This window comes from Rhinatrema bivittatum, chromosome 6, assembly GCF_901001135.1.
Source record: "Rhinatrema bivittatum chromosome 6, aRhiBiv1.1, whole genome shotgun sequence".
Taxonomy (NCBI): domain Eukaryota; kingdom Metazoa; phylum Chordata; class Amphibia; order Gymnophiona; family Rhinatrematidae; genus Rhinatrema; species Rhinatrema bivittatum.
In genome coordinates, this window is record NC_042620.1 from 10267014 (window position 1) to 10286030 (window position 19017).

At 46.1% G+C, this 19017-nt stretch overlaps 1 protein-coding gene across 3 annotated transcripts in view; it reads left to right on the forward strand.

The window, feature by feature from the left end:
* The first annotated feature begins 2182 nt into the window (after positions 1–2182).
* CFAP65 (cilia and flagella associated protein 65) overlaps positions 2183–19017 on the forward strand; it is a 401443-nt gene continuing 384608 nt past the window's right edge. For all 3 annotated transcript variants that reach the window (XM_029605027.1, XM_029605028.1, XM_029605029.1), the window contains exons 1-2: positions 2183–2403; positions 10385–10477. In XM_029605027.1, the coding sequence (XP_029460887.1) occupies positions 2335–2403; positions 10385–10477 (162 nt within the window). In that variant the 5' untranslated portion in view covers positions 2183–2334. The remainder of the gene's footprint in view (positions 2404–10384; positions 10478–19017) is intronic.

The window sequence follows — 19017 nt, forward strand, 5'->3', positions numbered from 1 at the left end:
ACTCCTAAGGTAGAACCTAATATTCAGGCCAATTCAATATAAAGTGCGGGAGAGCCAGCGCTGCGTTTTGAGCGCCTGCTCTCCCGACCCGTGCCCAGGTACCTCTCCTGGGTTCGCGATTCTCTATTTAAATTAGGGCCCATGCTAATAAGGAGGTGCTAGGCACAATAGTGTATTCCTAGTGCCTCCTTATTAGCAGAAGCGGCAGCTGTCAGCGGGTCAAACAACTGATGCCGGTAAAATTAAGCGTCGATTGGTGAACCCATGGACCGGCGGACAGATTTTTTTTATTTTTGGGGCCTCCAACTTAAAATCACTATGATATTAACTTGGACAGTGTACAGAAAAGCAGTTTTTTCTGCTTTTCTGTACACTTTCCCGGTGCTGTCCATGATTAACGCCTACATAGATTTCTTTTACTTTCAGTATCCCGGGCAACTAACTAATAGGCTCATCAACATGCATTTGCATGTGATAAGCGCTATTAGGTTTTGCGAGTTTGGCCACGTGTTTTCAAGGCGCTATTAGCCCTTACAGTATAAGGAGTAATAGACGCACGTTGAAAACACGCAGCCAAACAGGTGCTAAACGGTGCGCTCAGCCGAGCACACTGTACTGAATCGGCCTGATTGTATAACTACAGCAAGGGATATTTTTCCCTATATGCATCACCTTGCACTTGTCCACATTAAATTTCATCTGCCATCTGGAAGATGATACTCTGCAATTTATCACAATCTGCAAATTTGATCACCTCACTTGTCATACCCCTTTCCAGATCATTTATATATTAAAAAGCACCAAGTACAGATCCTTGTACAAAGTCATTGATTACCTTTTCCCACTGTGAAAACAGACTATTTAAGCCTACTCTGTTTCCTGTCTTTTAAGCAATTTGCATTCCACATAAGGACATCACCTCCTATCCCATGACTTTTTAAGTTTTCTTAAAAGCCTCTCATGCAGGACTTTGTCAAACGCCTTCTGAAAATCCAATACACCACATCTACCAGTTCACCTTTGTCCATGTTTATTCACACCTTCAAACAAATGTAGATTTGTCAGGCAAGACTTCCCTTGGGTAAATCCATGCTGGCTGTGTCCCATTAAGCCATATCAATCTAAATGTTATGTGATTTTATTCTTTATAACAGTTTCTACAACTATTCCCAGCACTGAAGTCAGGATCACCGGTCTAGTTTCCCAGATCACTCCTGGAGCCCTTTTTAAATATCAGGGTTACACTGGCTACCTTCATTCTTCAGGTGCAACAGATGATTTTAATGATAGGTTACAAACTAATTGTAATATTTATAAACTTCTAAGTGCTGGCCTAGGCCCTCTGCTCCTACTGGGAATGTGGTCTTAAGACCGAAGGCTTTTGGAGTTATTTTACCCCAAAAGAAAGGCAAATTCTTATTCCTATGGGATGTTGTAGGGCTGCTTCTCTTCCTGCTGGCAGGAAGAAGGATGGCTCTTAAAGAAAGATTCTTTAAAAAAATGTTATCACCAGGCTTTCCTATACCAGGGGAGGTGTTATGCTGAAAAGTGCAAAATATTTTATGCCAGAAGTTATAAATTACGAGTGTACTGATGTTATAAGTGGGCTGCTACTTCCTAATTAACATGTTTGCAGGTATGGCCTACAGTTCTTTCAGTTCTGTTTCTTTGTATCAGAAAAGAGTCCATTTCTAGGGAAGCCGGAGTCTCACTGCAGTGTATTCTCTACCCCGCGATTGCTCTTTTCTTTACATCGCTCCTTATACAGTTTTTAGATAATACTCTTTTTTTTCTACTCCTGGCCAAGTTATTCCAATGCTAAACTGTGGTTAATCAGGTGTATCTCCCGGTTCTACTCAGATTAGGGAGCCACTCCAGACTGAAGGGTGGAACAATATTCTACCTGCAAAACTCCATTTTCCTCCCTGGGAAGTCAGCACCCAGCTCCCTCCCCGCACGCTTACGCCCTCACCCCTACGGCTTCAGAGCGAATGCGCGTTTCTCTTTCCGGTCAGCGCTCGGGAAGACGCACGCACGCCCCGTCACGTGACCCGGCGACGCCTGCGCACTGCAGCGCTTGCCGGTCTCTCTCTCTCTCTTTCCCCGCCCCCTCTCCGGGCGGCCGCCGTCGTTGCCCTGGCTACGCCGAGCGCCGCATCGCGTTGCCAGGGAGACAGCAAGATGGCAGCGTTCTGCGTGCGGGCTCAGTAACCGCCGGCTGGGCACCGGGCGGGAGGCGCAGAGCGGAGGGTGCGAGGACATCGGGGCAGTCCCCGTGAGAGAGAGAGAGAGAGCGCGGGGCGCGCAGCCTGGTCCGGCCGGTACTGCCCAAACATGCCTTTCCCGGGAGTACATCCTATGCAGAGCAGGCAAACGCAGGGCTGCTGCTCCCTCCCCAAAGAGGTACAAATCACCACGAATCCGAAAGGGCAAGAGTTTGACTTCACAGCTCCTGCTTCACTGGCGGACTGGAGGGGCCCAGGCCGGGGGAGGGAGTCTGATCCATCGCTCAACGGCGACTCCTAGTGGCCGCGCTCGGGGTGCGGTCCTAGGCAGTTATAACTGAAGATTCTTAGCACAACTCAATGCATGGAAACAAGCAAAGTTATTTCAAAGAAATATATAAGGCGACACCTATTTATTGGATTAACTTAACTCAAGTCCTGATAAGCTTACAGGAGCTAATACTCCATCTGATCAAATCAAAATAAGCCTTATTAATGTATTGGTAGATTCCTTTAAGAAATAGATATCACTTTGTCTCTCTGTATTTTTAAATATGTATATATAACTTAACAATTTTTTTTATGCATTTTAAAACAAATCAAATATGAAAACATTTGAAAGAAAAACAGGCATTATGCAAATTACGAGTCATAAAGGCCGGAAACATCCAATGCTTTTGTCCTTTGAACAGAAAGTAAAGGCCGAAAATGTTATTATGGTCTTGCAAAAAGACAAAAGTCACAAGTATTGTAGCTCATCCATTTTCTTCAGAATTCTCCAAGAAAGTTGATAGATCAATAGGGACTTCCATTGAAAGAGCTCCAGTAGCTCTCTTAGGAATAGGAACATAGAAACATTTCTCAAAAGGTGGCAAACAGCTTCTGGAATTTGCAAAACCTCGCTTAGATATGATGTAAAAAGCTCAGATGGAGAAATTAAAACCATATGAGGAATATTAAGCACTCTCAGATTTAAAGATTTAAGAGAGTTTCTTATTCTCTCCTGGAGGCATTCCCGGGTTTCTTTTTCTGACTAAAGTCACAAATCCTAGAATGCCTCCAGATGGGAGTACACATATAAATGTCTGCAGCAGTCTTTTGAATTGAGGATGACATTTATTTATTTATTTATTTATTTATTTATTTTAAGTTTTCTACACCGGCATTCGCGATGAGTATCGCATCATGTCGGTTTACAATTAACAAGTGAAGAGGTAACAAGAGGTCATAAATAACAATAAATAACAAAAATTAAAAAAGGTAGTAGTAAAGTAACAATATACAAGTGAAAGTTAAGGGTTGCAGTTACAATAAAACAGGGTAGTAATAACTTGGAACAGAGAAAAGAAGCTGGGGTTTTTAACTAGATACATATGATACATATATGCATATCAATGCATTTGAGGTAATAACGAATTGCCCTAATGCTGTGGAGTTAATTTCTATGTTAAGGTAAAGTCAGAGTGATTAGTCATTCATTTGCTTGGTGCATCTTCAAATAACTGAGCAACCCAATTCTGGATGCGTGCTTTCTTTGGCAATAGGGGCATGTTATTGTTAAAGAAAGTGAAATTTGCAGCCCTGGGCTGGTCTCCTTCTCCTTCCTTGGCTGCTGCTATTTTGCCTCAATGTCGAGTAGTTGGGCCTTCAAATGGCGTGCACTTTAACGGCCCAGATGGCACGTCAAACAATTATTTATTTATTTATTTGTAGATTTTTATATACCGACAGTATGGGAACTTCACATCGGTTTACATAGAACTGAGAGTAACACGCTTTACAGAGAACAAAGAACAAAGATAGGAAACAAGCTTTGCATGGAACTATGTACAGCATTATGAGCAGCATAAAGGAAAATAATCTATGTACAGCACTTGTTGGTGTCAGTATCTCTGTGCTTGAGAAGGATCAAGATTGTGTATTTATACTGTTTGTTTTGGCCGCCTTTAGAGAATTGGCCAACAGAGAGCTGGGAGACCAGAACCTAGTGAGGGAGGCAATATGTAGGAATCTGGACACAGTAACCCAGCCATCATAACTGATTTCTCAAGGTCGAGGCTTCAGCCCTGGTGAATACTGTTTCATGGAGGACATGCACACTGGTCAAGTAGTCCCCACATTTGATCCCCAGAATTGAATGCAAGCACTACTGGTGAAAACGTTCGGGAATCTTAATAGTTAGTAATAGTAAACATACACTTTCCTCTTCAGTAAAGAACACTGGACAGCAGGACACCTTCATAAAACAAAGATTTCTGTTGACTTCCAAAGATCTTTGTTTTCAAGATATCTTATAACCTGAAGATGGAGGTATTAGTACAGTTGACCCAGTACAATATTTCCTTGTCAGTGGTAGCTTGTTGAGAAAGATGACTGTCAAGATATGGAAAGTACTTCCTGTACTCCAAAGCCTCCCCATTTACATAAATGGCTATGATAGAGGTCTTTAAGATCATGAGAGGTCTTGAACGAGTAGATGTGACTCGGTTATTTACACTTCGAATAATAGAAGGACTAGGGGGCATTCCATGAAGTTAGCAAGTAGCACATTTAAGACTAATCGGAGAAAATTCTTTTTCACTCAACGCACAATAAAGCTCTGGAATTTGTTGCCAGAGGATGTGGTTAGTGCAGTTAGTGTAGCTGGGTTCAAAAAAGGTTTGGATAAGTTCTTGGAGGAGAAGTCCATTAACAGCTATTAATCAAATTTACTTAGGGAATAGCCACTGCTATTAATTGCATCAGTAGCATGGGATCTTCTTAGTGTTTGGGTAATTGCCAGGTTCTTGTTGTTATGGGAGTCTCTGTTTAGTGGACCCTTAGACTGACCTGCAGGAGACTGGGAAAAGATGGTCAATGTCTCTAGTATATGGCAGGCCGGGAGGCAGATGTTCTGGCTGGACGTAGATGCTCTTCACCCTGGAAGCTGGTACTCCCCCGGGAGGAGCCCATAGGAGCCCAACCGCTGGGATTTAGGTGGCTTCACCCTTGGAAGCTGAAGCCCCCCCCGGGAGGGGCCTGGCCGCTGGGACTTAGGCGGTAGTGGATCAGGACTGGGAACTGGAACCAGACTAGGACAGTAGGTCAGTACTGTAACGGGGATCGGGTTCTGGAACCAGGCAGGAACTGTAGCGACTCGGGTACTGGAACCAAGCAGGAACTGTAGCAGGCAGGCAGGAACCAAGCAGGTACTGTAGCAGGCAAGCAGGAACGGAGCAATAAGCAAGGCAGGTCGCTCCGGGGCACAGCGCAACAGGGATCCGGTAGGTAAGCCCGTTGCAAGGCAAAGACTGGGTGGCCACGGCCGGCTTATCAAGGCTGCGGCGTCCGACGTCAGGGATTGGGCGGAGTCACCACTGGCGGGAAACGGCCTAGAAAAGCGTCCAAGTGGCGCGCGCGCCTAGAGACAGGGCGTCCACAGAAGGCTTTCCGGCGGCGCGGCCCTCGCAGGAACGCCGCCGAACAGGCCAGGAACTAGGCCAACGAAATCGGGAACAGGTCCAGGAACACGGAGGTAAGGGTCTGGTCGCGGCACTTGGTTTGGCCTCTGTTGGAAACAGGATGCTGGGCTTGATGGACCCTTGGTCTGACCCAGTATAGCAATTTCTTATGTTTTTATGTTCTCCCCCCCCCCATCTGGTTGCCACATCTCAAAAAAGATATAATTGCGATGGAGAAGGTACAGAGAAGGGCAAGCAAAATGATAAAGGGGATGGAACAGCTCCCCTATGAGGAAAGGCTGTAGAGGTTAGGGCTGTTCAGCTTGGAGAAGAGACGGCTGAGGGGGGATATGATAGAGGTCGTTAAGATCATGAGAGGTCTTGAACAAGTAGATGTGAATCGGTTAGTTACAATTTTGGATAATAGAAGGACTAGGGGGCATTCCATGAAGTTAGCAAGTAGCACATTTAAGACTAATCGGAGAAAATTCTTTTTCACTCAACGCACAATAAAGCTCTGGAATTTGTTGCCAGAGGATGTGGTTAGTGCAGTTAGTATAGCTGGGTTTAAAAAAGGTTTGGATAAGTTCTTGGAGGAGAAGTCTATTAACGGCTATTAATCAAGTTTACTTAGGGAATAGCCACTGCTATTAATTACATCAGTAGCATGGGATCTTCTTAGTGTTTGGGTAATTGCCAGGTTCTTGTAGCCTGGTTTTGGCCTCTGTTGGAAACAGGATTCTGGGCTTGATGGACCCTTGGTCTGACCTAGCATGGCAATTTCTTATGTTCTTATGTTCTTATTGTTTCTCCAGCACCCGCTGTTTATGCAACTCAAAAGTCCTCAAGACCTTTCTCCTCCCAAAGCTCTCTTCTCTTTCCAGGCTTCTGCCATGGGCTAAACCGCTGTGACCGGGAAAACAGACCCATGGTGCCTGCAGCGCTCTTCTGCCTTGATACTACCTGTGGAAGGCAGGCAATCAAATGCAGAGAAATGTGAATGTCGGTGTTAATCTCATGAATATTCATTGTTGGGGGAACAGGGATGCAGCTGTGCTAATGCAGGCTAGTAGAGGACCTTTCTTAGGTGCTCCCTTTGGGCCTCACCTTGCAGTGCTCAGCATTTCCTTTGCATTTTGGCTCTCCAGCCTGATCCCACTTTTGTTGTCGGTCTCTCCTTTCCTTGAAATTAATGTTCCCTGTACGTACTGGATCAGTCCAGACTCCTGGGTTATGCCTCCGCACCAGCAGGTGGAGACAGAGCAAAACTTGACAAGCTCCGCTGTATATGCCAGGGTGCCACCCACAGCCTGCCAGTATTTCTCTGTCTCCAGCAGATGGTACGGGTGCATAGCTCACAGCTTGGATAAAAAAAAAAAAAAAAGAGGGTTTGGGGACTCGGGAAATTGAGACTAGATAGTCAGTATGATTTTTTTCTTACTGTTTACTTTCTCCTTTCAATTAAGTTTACAAAAAAAATAAAATAAAAAAAAGCTCTAGTCTTCTGTTTTGTTCTCACAGGGTAGTAGAGGAACGGTCTGTGCTCCCAGGGGGTTGCCAGGTCCTGAGAGGGCTATCCCCCCTGGTCGAGCAGATTGCTGGGGCTCACTCACCCCAGCTGGCCCGATCCAGCACTCATCAGGGGACAGCGCCAGTGAGGTAAAAAAAAAATAATTTTTAATTCTTTTGCTGCAATCTTCCGAACTCTGCGCGGTCGCGATTTTTACCCGATCCTCCCCCCCTCTCTCCTGGCAAGCGTTTCTTGGATTTTCGCGTTTTTTTGTCAGGGTTAGCAGGGGCAGGCATGCCACGTGGCATGGCCTGCACGGCCTGCGGATCCGGGAGAACGTGCCTCTCGCGGGATGGGCTGTGTTCAGCCTGCATCCCGGAAGGCGAGGGACCGTCGGGGGGGTGTTAGTTCGGCGGACGTCATTAGCGATTGCGGTTGGAATGCGATCTTCGCAGGTCTCCAAGCCACCCAGGAGGAGCGCGGGAAACCCCGCCATTTTGCCACCAGACCCCGTTGTTGTTGGGCCAAACGTGGAGGGGCCCAGGGACTCCTCCCCCTCCCTCTCCCCGCAATGTCCAGCTTCACGGCCGACTTCCCCTACAGCAGCTGCAGGGAGGGGGACGGCACAGGATACAGAGCTGCTCTCGGCTCGCCACTCTGCTCAGCCGCTCGGACTGCCTGCCCTCCCGCGCTATCGGCGCTGGTTGCAACCGGACAATCTGCTACAGGGGGTATCGATTGTGGCCCTGGACTGGACAGTGGTCACCACAGTCGTGAGCCTCTCCGGCTGGGGGACGGTATGTTTACGGCAGTCAGTGCAGGGGCGCTGGTCCACGACCGAGTTGCGCTGGTCGATCAATCTCTTGGAGACCAGGACGGTGCGCCTGGCATTACGGGCATTCCTACCCCTAGTTCAGGGGAAATCGGTCAGGGTCCTGTCCGACAATGCGACCACCGTGGCCTATATCAATCGTCAGGGGAGGACTCGGAGTCGCGCAGTGGCCTTAGAAGCCCGGCTACTAATCTAGTGGGCGGAGAGGCACCTTCTCAGCATCACCGCATCTCACATCTCAGGTGTAGACAACATTCATGCGGACTTTCTGAGTCGTCACCAACTAGATCCAGGAGAGTGGGAACTGGCGGACGAAGCCTTCCAGCTCATCTGCGACAGATGGGGACAGTTGGCCATGGATCTGATGGCGACCTTTAGGATTGCCATCAGATCCTTCGTCCGCCACAGATAACCAGGGGCGGAGGGGATGGACGCCTGGCGCTTCCCTGGCTGATGTCAATCCTCCTGTATGTTTTTCCTCTGTGGCCTCTCATAGGCAAAGTTCTGCGTCGCATAGAAAGCCATCCCACAGAGGTTATCCTGGTGGCTTCGAAGACCGTGGTTTGTGGATCTTGTGAATCTGACATTGGAAACGCCGCTCCATCTCCGGCAGTACCGAATCTTCTTCATCAGGGTCCCGTCTGTTTCAATCAGGTAGATTGCTTTTGTCTAATGGCATGGCTTTTGAAAGGCGCCGTTTGAAAGGCAAAGGTTATTCGGATGCGGTGGTAGCCACCCTCTTGCAGTCTCGCAAGGTGTCGACTTCTCTGTCCTATATGCGCGTGTGGAAGGTCTTTGAGTCCTGGTGTGTTTCTCGAGCGATTCGGCCTACCTGGGCTACTATTCACGATATCTGGCCTTTCTCCAGGAGGGTTTGGCTAAGGGGCTATCCTGTCTTTCCTTACGAGTACAGGTAGCTGCCCTTGGTTGCTTGTGTGGTTCGGTGGACGGGGGGTCGTTGGCATCTCATCCTGATTTGATTCGATTCCTGAAGGGGGAACACATTTGCGTCCACTGATTGGGTCACCTTGTCCTTCCTGGAACTTAAATCTGGTACTCAAGGCCCTGTGTGAGCCCCGTTCGAACCGCTGAAGAGAACCACCTTGAAGGATCTCACGTTGAAAGTAGTATTTTTGGTGGCGATCACCTCCGCCAGGAGAGTTTCTGAACTTCAGGCCCTATCCTGTAGGATATCCTTCTTGCGGATCTCTGAGTCTGGGGTTAGTTTCCGAACTGTTCCTTCCTTTCTTCCCAAGGTAGTGTCGGCTTTTCATCTGAATCAGTCGGTGGAACTTCCAGCGTTTCCCCATCTCGAACGCTCGGATAAGTCCTCCAAGGAATTGAAGAAGTTGGACGTGTGTAGGGTTCTCTTACGCTATTTTGAAGTTACTAATGGTTTCCGTGTGTCGGATCATCTCTTTGTTCTTTGGAAAGTCCCAAAAAGGGTAATATGGCCTCTAAGACAACCATATCGCGCTGGTTGAAGGAAACTATAAATTCTGGTATCTTCTGGGGGGTTGACCACTACCTTTAGGGCTGAAGGCGCACTCCACACGTTCACAGGCAGCGTCCTGGGCGGAGTGTCAACAGATCTCTCAGCTAGAGATCTGCAGGTCAGCAACTTGGAAATCATTGCACACGTTCGCACGTCATTATCGTCTGGACGTGCAGGAATCCAGAGAGGGAAATTTTGGAGCAGGCATGTTGAGAGCGGGCCTCTCCATTTCCCACCCCAAGTAGTGAGCTCTGGTACATCCCAGGAGTCTGGACTGATCCGGTACGTACAGGGAAAAGAAAATTAGGTCTTACCTTCGATAATTTTCGTTCCTGTAGTACCAAGGATCAGTCCAGAGTCCCGCCCTATACTGCAGTACGTTTGGAGAGTCCGCTGTTCTGGGCAAATATTTTGCTCTTGGCAACATTTTTAAATCTGTTTCCTTTCATTTGTCTGGGTCAGGTTCTTGTTGGGGGAAGTGACCCGAGGGTTTCCCGGTTGATCTTCATGTATATGGTTAGTTTACATAGGGGAACTCTACTGCTTTGACATTGCGTAATACTGACAGGCTGTGGGCGGCACCCTGGTATATATGGCAGAGCTTGTCAAGTTTTGCTCTGTTTCCACCTGCTGGTGCGGAGGCATAACTCAGGAGTCTGGACTGATCCTTGGTACTACAGGTACGAAAATTATCGAAGGTAAGACCTAATTTTCTTTTTCTCTCCATGCTCTGTCTGTAGTAGAAGAATTATACCTATCTCCACACAAGAAAACATTGTTTTGTTTTTTGTCATGAAATTTGCCTTTAAAAAATGCATGACTGCTTTTGAGATGCAATAAAGTGCCCTTTTTGTTTTTACCGATTATGCTTGTTTTTCCAAGGGTAAAATGCCGACTCAGGTGTCTGCATGCTCCTGGCGCTCTGACGTTTTCCAGAACCTAAGCGGTGGTGGCGCTGGGAGGCAGGTGAGAGAGGTGAGCTGCTCTTTGACTCATTTAATACAGGTAAATGATCCTGTCAGGTTTTCCATGTGTAACCTGTTTACCAGTTTAAAAATACTTTTGGAAGTGTGGGTGAAAGTGTCTTGTGTACTCTTCCCCACATAGAAAATGTGCAGGGCACTCCCGGTGTGTATTTTACCTTCAAACCAGGTGCAAAGTACGTGGGTACAAAAGCCTCCACTGGCCCTGGATTGTTTAATGGGAACTCCACAGCAGTTTTTAAAACTTTCCCCTTGCTTTTTCTTTCTGCTGGACCAGTCCACAACGATTGGATTTAGTCCCTCATCCAGCTGAAGGAGGCCAAGAACCTGTTTTCTTTCTAAATCTGTCATATTTCTTCATTTATTTAATGAAAGGCATTTATTAGCCGTCCTTCCTATGTTCAGAGCGGGCTACAATATGACAATACATGGTCAAGTGAAAGGAGAGAACAATGCATCATTCTTACTAAAAGAGGGGAACGACATAGTTCATCAGGAAGGGGGCACCAAGGGAGCCTATTTCTGAGCCAGCGCCAGACGTGGGGCAGTAGCCTGCTAAGCTGAGCCATCCGAGGAGGGACATGTCGGGGGTAGTCCATTAGCATTTCGGTTTGGGAATGCTTCCTTGAATAGGAAGGCTGTTTCTCAGAGATAGGCTGTTCCATAGTAGGGGTCCTGCGGAGAAGAATGCCCGTTCTCTGGTTTCCTCAAGGTGCATAGCTTTGGAGGAGGGGGGGTCTAGTAGCATTAGGTTAGACGACCTGAGTGGACGAGACGGGGCATGGATTTTTATTGTTGAGGAGGAGTTAGGATCATGGCAAGCTTGTATTGTACTCTGTAGGAGATAGGGAGCCAGTGTAGAGCGTTGAGTACAGGAGAGATGTGCTCACACATGGGGTGCTGGTCAGGAGTCTTGCTGCAGAGTTTTGAATGATCGGAAAGTAGGCCTGTCAAGAGGGAGTTTCAGTCGTCTATCCCAGAGAAAAGTAAAGATTGAAGGGCTGACCTGAAGTCAGAGAGTTCAAGAGGGGCTTAAGGTGATGGAGTAGGTGTAGTTTGTAATAGGAGGAGTTGGTAAGGAGAGAGAGGGGTCCATTTTGACTCCCAGTTGGAGATGGAGATTTAATGGGACTCAAAGGAGAAATGGTTGGGAGTGTCAGCGACAGGATGACGTGATAAAATCATGATTTCCGTTTCAGAGCTAATTTGTTGATGTGAAGCCATGTTTGGATGGTAGTAAGCCAGTGCTTCTGTAAGGGCCCGTGTTTCCTTGAGAGGAGATAACTGCATATCGTCAGCATAAATTTTATAGTGCACTCCAAGTTCATCAAGGGTGCGGCATAAAGGACATCACCCGCTGAGCACAGACCAGATTGAGCCAGTATTCTCTGCCTCCAGCTGATGGAGCAGCAGTATTTATCTTACTGGTCTGGCGTAGGATTTGAATTTAATTAAAAAAAAGGAAATGTTTGACCCATGCATCTGTAAGTTTTTCAGATTAGTGGACCAACATTTTGTTATGTCCCATTTCCATTCCCATTGGTTGAGCCAATTCAGAGCATATATATATATATATAAGGAAAGGAGGAAGAAGATCCTTTAAGAGGCTTTTAAATCTTCACTACCTTTCTTTACTTGTTGATATAAAAAAAAAAAAGGGAAAAGAAAGGAGCCGTGAATGTCAGAAGGTACGGGCATTCAAGCAACATGTTTCTAATTGATTAAAAATGATGCTGACCTTCATCTCAGAGATTATAAAGCTGTTTTAAGCCTTGCTTATGTCAGATCATTATCGCTGTTGTTCTCCCTGTGGCACTTGTCCATGTTAAATTTCACCTGCCATTCAGAAATACAGATTCTCCACTCCACTGACAGTCAATGCTCTGAAACAAAGGAAACACTTTCCTATTCCACCTTAATGTCATGGAGCGTGAATGAGGCTAGCAGTGCCACTGAGGCAATGTCGTCCTTATTACGGAGGTACTAACTTCCACCGTATGTTGTTCCCTGCTTCCTCTAGAGGTTGCTGCCATGGACTATAGTCTTTCTCATTACCTTGGCTCTTTGCTTCCTCTAGAGGTTGCTGCCATAGTCTATAGTCTTTCCCATCACCTCGGCTCTTCTCCTGCCAAGGCAGTTTCTCAGGTCCCTGCAACAGTTTCAATCATTCCAACAGCCACGTTCTCAAACTCAGCTGGCCCCAGCTAGAGCATGGGCAAGAGACAGGAAACAACAAAAGCCCTTCCAGTCGTCTCTTCAAAAACCTCCACCATCTTTTTGTAGAGCACTGAGCCACTGTTGTGGGAGTGGATCCTTGGGCTGGCTGAGACTGATGGTGTTGCATTGTGGGGACCCACAGTGGGCGTTGCAGCCGGGAGGCGGCACTGAAGAGGTGTTCCGAAGAAAGCTTCACCACTGGAAGCCCGAGGTCCCCCCAGGAGGAGCCCGTAGGGACCCGGGCCTCTTGGACTTAGGTGTGACCCTATGCGACCAAGGACCAGAGAAGCAGCCGAAGAGGTAGTCGATGGGAGCGGCTGAGCCCAGGAGGCCAGAAGAGGCTTTACCCTTGGAAGCCCGCGGCCCTCCCAGGAGGTGCCCATGAGGGCCCGAGCCGCTGGGACTTAGGAGAATCCTCTGGGCAAGCGAAGAACCGGATACCTGTAGACGAGGAGAGAACTGGAGCTGAAGTCAATGGACGAAGCAGGGTCAGGAGCCAGAAGTCAGAAGTCCAAAGCCAAAATAGACAGGAGTCCTGGAGCAGCAAGTAGCAACTCAGCAAGAGCAAACCTCGTTGCAAGGCAGGGAAGGAGCCTAGCTGCAGGGTTTAAGTAGGCCTGCAGCATCTGACATCATCGGGAAGCAGTCCTAGTAGTTTCCCGCGCTGGCCCCTTTACGTTCAGAACCTCCGTGGGGTAGGGGGCGGGGCCAGACGTGAGGGAGCGCCGCGGCCGAGGCCAGGACAGGCCTTGTTGGCGTCTCAGCGGCCCGGGCCAGCCTCGAGGTAAGTGGAGGACCCGGGGCATGGCCCGGGGCCGTAACAGCCACAGCCTCTCCTTCCGGTAGGAGGCAGAATAATATCTTTTGCCTCACAATGGAACCACATTACTTTGGATCAATGGGTTCTTCGAATTGTCCACGAGGGTTATCATCTGAATTTCCTCTCCCAACCTCCTCTTCCATGCCTTATAACCCAAGAACCTCACTCACACCATCCACAAAAAACCTAGGAGTAACCATCGACAGCCAACTCAACTTTAAACGACACATCTCCAATATAATCAAAGATGGATTTTTCAAACTTCAAACACTTAAAAAACTCAAACCTCTCCTCCAACCGCATGATTTCCGAACAGTACTACAATCAATTATTTTCTCAAAACTCGACTACTGCAACTCCCTCCTCCTTGGACTTCCTGAAATCCACATCAAGCCCCTCCAAGTTCTACAAAACGCCGCCGCCAGAATTATCACCAATCACAGAAAATCCTCCCACATCACACCCACTCTCAAAGACCTCCACTGGCTGCCCATCACACAAAGAATCCAGTATAAAACCCTCACCCTTCTTCACAAAAAAATAAACAACAACAGAATGGTCTGGCTAAACAACAACATCCAACCATATTTCACACAAAGAAATCTCAGATCCACCAACTCAGGTCTCCTCTCCATCCCAACTCTTAAAAATGCTCACCTCAATACAACACGCAAACGAGCCATTACAATAGCTGGCCCTACCCTCTGGAACTCCCTCCCCCCACAGCTCAGAAACGAACCCTCACCTCAAGTCTTTAAAAAACAGCTCAAAACATGGCTGTTCTTGAAAGCATTCCCTCCTGAACCCCAACATCCTATAATAAACACTCTTGAAAGCCTTACCGCATAATTTCTACTCTGCATGAACGCATAACCCCTCCCCCCTTCTCTTTCCTCCCTTTTCCCTGTCCCCCACCCTTCTCGTAACCTCCCTCTTCCCTGTCCCCCACCCTACTCATTACCAAGTCATATTGTACATATTGTATATAGGCTATATGCCACTTCTATATACCCACATCTAATATTTAATTTTAATTTTATTCATATGTTACAATGTTCCTTATATTTATTTAATCAACTGTTCGCTTGTTACAATGTAAAATAGGGCAGTTCCGGCTCTATTCAACCTGTTTTCTGGAAACCGATGTGATATCTCGATCGAATGTCGGTATACAAAAGAAATAAATAAATTTGAGGAATTCTTTTCAGTCTTCTCTTCTGGAACAGGAGATCCATGCCCTACACCAGCAAAATGCCATTCAGTTGGTGCCCAAACACCAGATCAACAAAGCATATTATTCCCAATACTTCCTCATTTCCAAACGCTCAGGGCATCTCCGTCTGATTCTGGATTTTCGCTTCATAAACAAATATCTTCAGAAGGAGAAAGTCAAGAAGACTTCCCTCAAATTGGTACTCCCATTCATTTAGGAGAACGATTGGATGTATTTACTGGTCCTCAAAGATGTCTATACCCAATTCCAATACACCTCTCCTGCTGGTGATTCCTGTGTTTCCAAGTGAATTCCAGACACCACCATTACAAAGTTCTACCCTTTGGTATGTCCTTGGCTCCCAGAGTTTTTACCAAATGTCTGGCTGTGGCTCACCTCAGGCGTCAAGGGATCTGCCTCTTTCCATATCTGGACAATTGGTTTATAGTTTCCCCCGACCAAATGTCCCTGCGACAACCTCTGGAATCTATAATCTCCTGTCTGGAGTCTCTGGGATTCCTCATCAACTACGAGAAGCTGGTACTCAAACCAACTCAAATTTTACAATTTATAAGGGCCTAAATAGACTTGATCCAATCTCTGGCCTTCCTACCCCAAGAAAGAATCGATCGACTTCATCATTTCTGCACAGAATTGCTCCTCAGCTTAAGGATCACGGCCCGCCAAATTCTGGTATTATTGGGTCACATGGCGGCAGCCATCTATGTAGTGTCTCACACTCTTCCTCACATGTGCCGTCTCCATTGGGGATTGAAATAACAAAGGACCCAATATGTCCAACCAATGCCCACTGAGCTAACCATATCAGACTCCATGAAGAAGGACATTCGTTGGTGGTTGAACCCAGAAGTCCTAACTGTTGGATCACCTCTTCGAGATCTGGCTCACACCCTAATACACATGACAGACGCTTTCACTCAAGGTTGGGGAGCTCATCTACTCCATTGCAAGATTCAGGGTCAGTGGACAAAAGACAATCTTCTGGAAATAAATCCAAATAAATCTTCTGGAACTCAGAGCCATGAGATATGCCTTAAAGACATTTACACACCTGCTACAAGGTCATACCTTCATGATTCATACAGACAATCGGGTTGCCATGTTTTATGTGAACAACAGGGCGGTTCAGGATCTTGGATTCTCTGCAGAGAAGCAGTATGGATCTGAAAATAAGACCTCAACATACTTACCAGGGATAGCAAACATGTTAGCCAACTGTCTAAGCAGACTATTTAACCCCCACACTCAACCCATCAGTAGCAAACCAAATCTTTCTACAGTGGGATCGCCCTTGGATAGATCTTTTCGCTATAGAACAAAACTGAAAAGTATCTCAGTTTTGCTCTATACACCCAAGCCGTCTCAGAAGGACACAGGATGCCTTCTTAATGTCATGGTCAAGATGTCTTCTTTATGTGCTTCCTCTGATAACCTCTCATCTCAAGAACAGTTCAGAAAATGATATGGGACAAAGCTCACGTGATACTCATAGTGCCCGCATGGCCGAAACAATCCTGGTTTGCTTATCTGGTACAGTACTCCGAGAGTAACCCGTTAGATCTTGGTCAAGACACAGATCTCTTGACTCAAGAAGGGGGCTCCCTTCTTCATCTATACTCCTCCCTCTACCTGATGGCTTGGATGTTGAACGTAAGATTTTACAGGGATTAACACTTTCAGCAGATATTCAAAGAAATATCATAGCTGCGAGAAAACCATCAATCAGATGTAACTATTCCTTCAAATGGAAAAGGTATGCTGAGTGGTGTCAGATTCAAAACATTAGCCCTTTGTCTTCCGCACCCAGCGACATCCTCACTTACTTACTACATCTTTCCAAGTCAGGGTTAGCGACATCGTCAATTAGAATTCACCTAAGTGCTATTGCTGCTTACCATGAGAGGGTCAAAGATTCTTCAGTGGCTTCTCACTCATTAGTTTCATGTTTCATGAGAGGACTATTTAACCTTCACCCTCCAATCTGCAAACTTCCAGTTCCTTGGGATCTAAATGTGGTCTTATCAGCTTTAATGAAGCCTTCCTTCAAGCCACTACTTTCTGACATTTGAAATATCTAACTTGGAAAGTGATTTTTCTCATAGCAATCACCTGTGCCCAAAGAGTGAGTGAGCTTCAAGCATTAGTTCACTTCTCTCCCTTCTTGCAGTAGTAGTTCTAAGAACTCACCCTAAATTTCTACCTAAAGTGGTTTAAGCTTTTCACATTAATCAGGACATTTCATTACCCATCTTCTTTCCCAAACCATACAGGAACAGAAGAGAGACTCTGCTGCATACCTTAGACTGTAAAAGAGCTTTAGCTTACTAAAAACAAAGAACTCAGCCTCATCGGCAAGCCTCACAATTATTCGTCTCATTTAACTCTAATTCGTTAGGTATAGCAGTCTCCAAAAGAACAATATCCAATTGGCTCTCAAACTGTATTCAATTCTGCCTGTCCAGCAAATGTACCCTTGTCCAGTTCAGTCACTGCTCATCAGGTGCGAGCCACAGCATTTTCCGTGGCGCATCTACGAAAGTTCCCATAGAGGACATCTGCAAAGCGGCTGCGTGGTCATCAAGTCACACTTTTATCACTATTACCGCCTTGACCAGCTTATAGCTTCAGATAGTGGTTTGGGAAAAGCAGTGTTAGCAAGTGTGCTTAACCAAAAGGGCATGGCCATGGGGGAGTAGGAAAAAAAAAAAGGAAAATCAGTTCTACATATCTATATGTATAAAGAACTTTGGGGTTGGTCAATCTACCTCACACTAACATTTTTTTTCCTTTGGGCTTGGGACTCCCAAATAGCATGGCTAATTCAGCCTGCTTATTGATGGAAAAGAAGTAAGTTTGCTTACCATAAACGGTGTTTTCTGTAGATAGCAGGGTGAATTAGCCATGCATACCCTCCCTCCTCCCTAGACATGTCTCTTGTCCCAGTTCTTTCTATCATACTACTGCCTTCTAGCTTTCTCACTAACTGAAAAGATGGGTCTTGTGCTTCGGGCGGGAAGTGCCATGCAGGCGCAGTAATTCAAAACTTTAACTTGGAGAAGAGAATGTCTGCGAGAGCGCCGTCGGTGACGTCACTCAAATAGCATGGCTAATTCATCCTGCTATCTGCGGAAAACACCGTTTACGGTAAGCAAACTTACTTCTTATATTCTAGAGATGTTTTGAAATATTTATTTTTATTAGTATGGTTTTACTATTATGATTGATGTTTTATATTTCTTGATTTTATTGTTTGATGTTTTATGGGGAATGGTGATGATTTTCCCTTGTTGCACTGCATACAGAGTCTGGCTTTTTGCGGTTTCCAGTTCAGATTTTGTCTGAACATTTCTGTTTATAATATATGGTCTCTTTAGTCTGTATTTAGTGAGGTCTGTTTATGTTCTGCACATGTGTTAGAGGCGAGGTATTCAGCTAGCACGTATTTTCTGTGTAGGGTCTATAGCAGCCTGGCTTGCTTTATCTTCCTATTAGGAGGGTTATTGGTGTTTTAGGACCTGGTGTAATATTTACAATGTTGCCTTTTCATAAGTAGGATTTTTACTATTTGGGTGCTGGCAGTTAGGGCTGTTTTGGTATGGGAGGTTTACGATATTGTAATTGCAAGTCAATATATGGCTTTCCCAGTGCCAAACTAATACCATATGGGTTCCAAGTGTCTTTATTTATTTATTTTTTGTACGGTTTCTGGTTGGCACCACAGTACTGCATGTAAATATAATATACATACTGTAAGTGATATTTTTACCTCTGAAAGTCCTTTCTCATGTTAAATTTGTTATTACAAATGCTCAATTTTTAATTGTGTGTGGGGAGGGTGCAACTGGGAAGGAAGTGGATGCAAGGCTGAAAGATTCACCTAGGTTTATTAATTCCCATACATTGGTCCTAGGGAATTGTGGAAGGTATGAGTGGTTAGAAGATGACCATGGAAGATATGAGAGGGGGAGGGGAAGAAGGAGGATTTGGAGATGAAGGGTTTCAAGAGCACAAGAAAGGATGCAGCTGTTGAGGGGAAGGAAAAGGGGGGCCAGACAGCTGGAGATGGCAAAAATAGCAACTCAGTAAGGAGGAGTTGGAGGCCTGAGAGGAGGCAATAGGGGGAGATTTGGTGAAGTGTAGGATTGGCACAGAGAACTGGTATGAGAGAAGGGGGATGAAATCTAGATTGTTGTGGCTTAGGGCATGGCTAGGGCTGGTGAACCCCCACAGGGGCAGTCCAGGATTTCAGGAAAGACGCAGA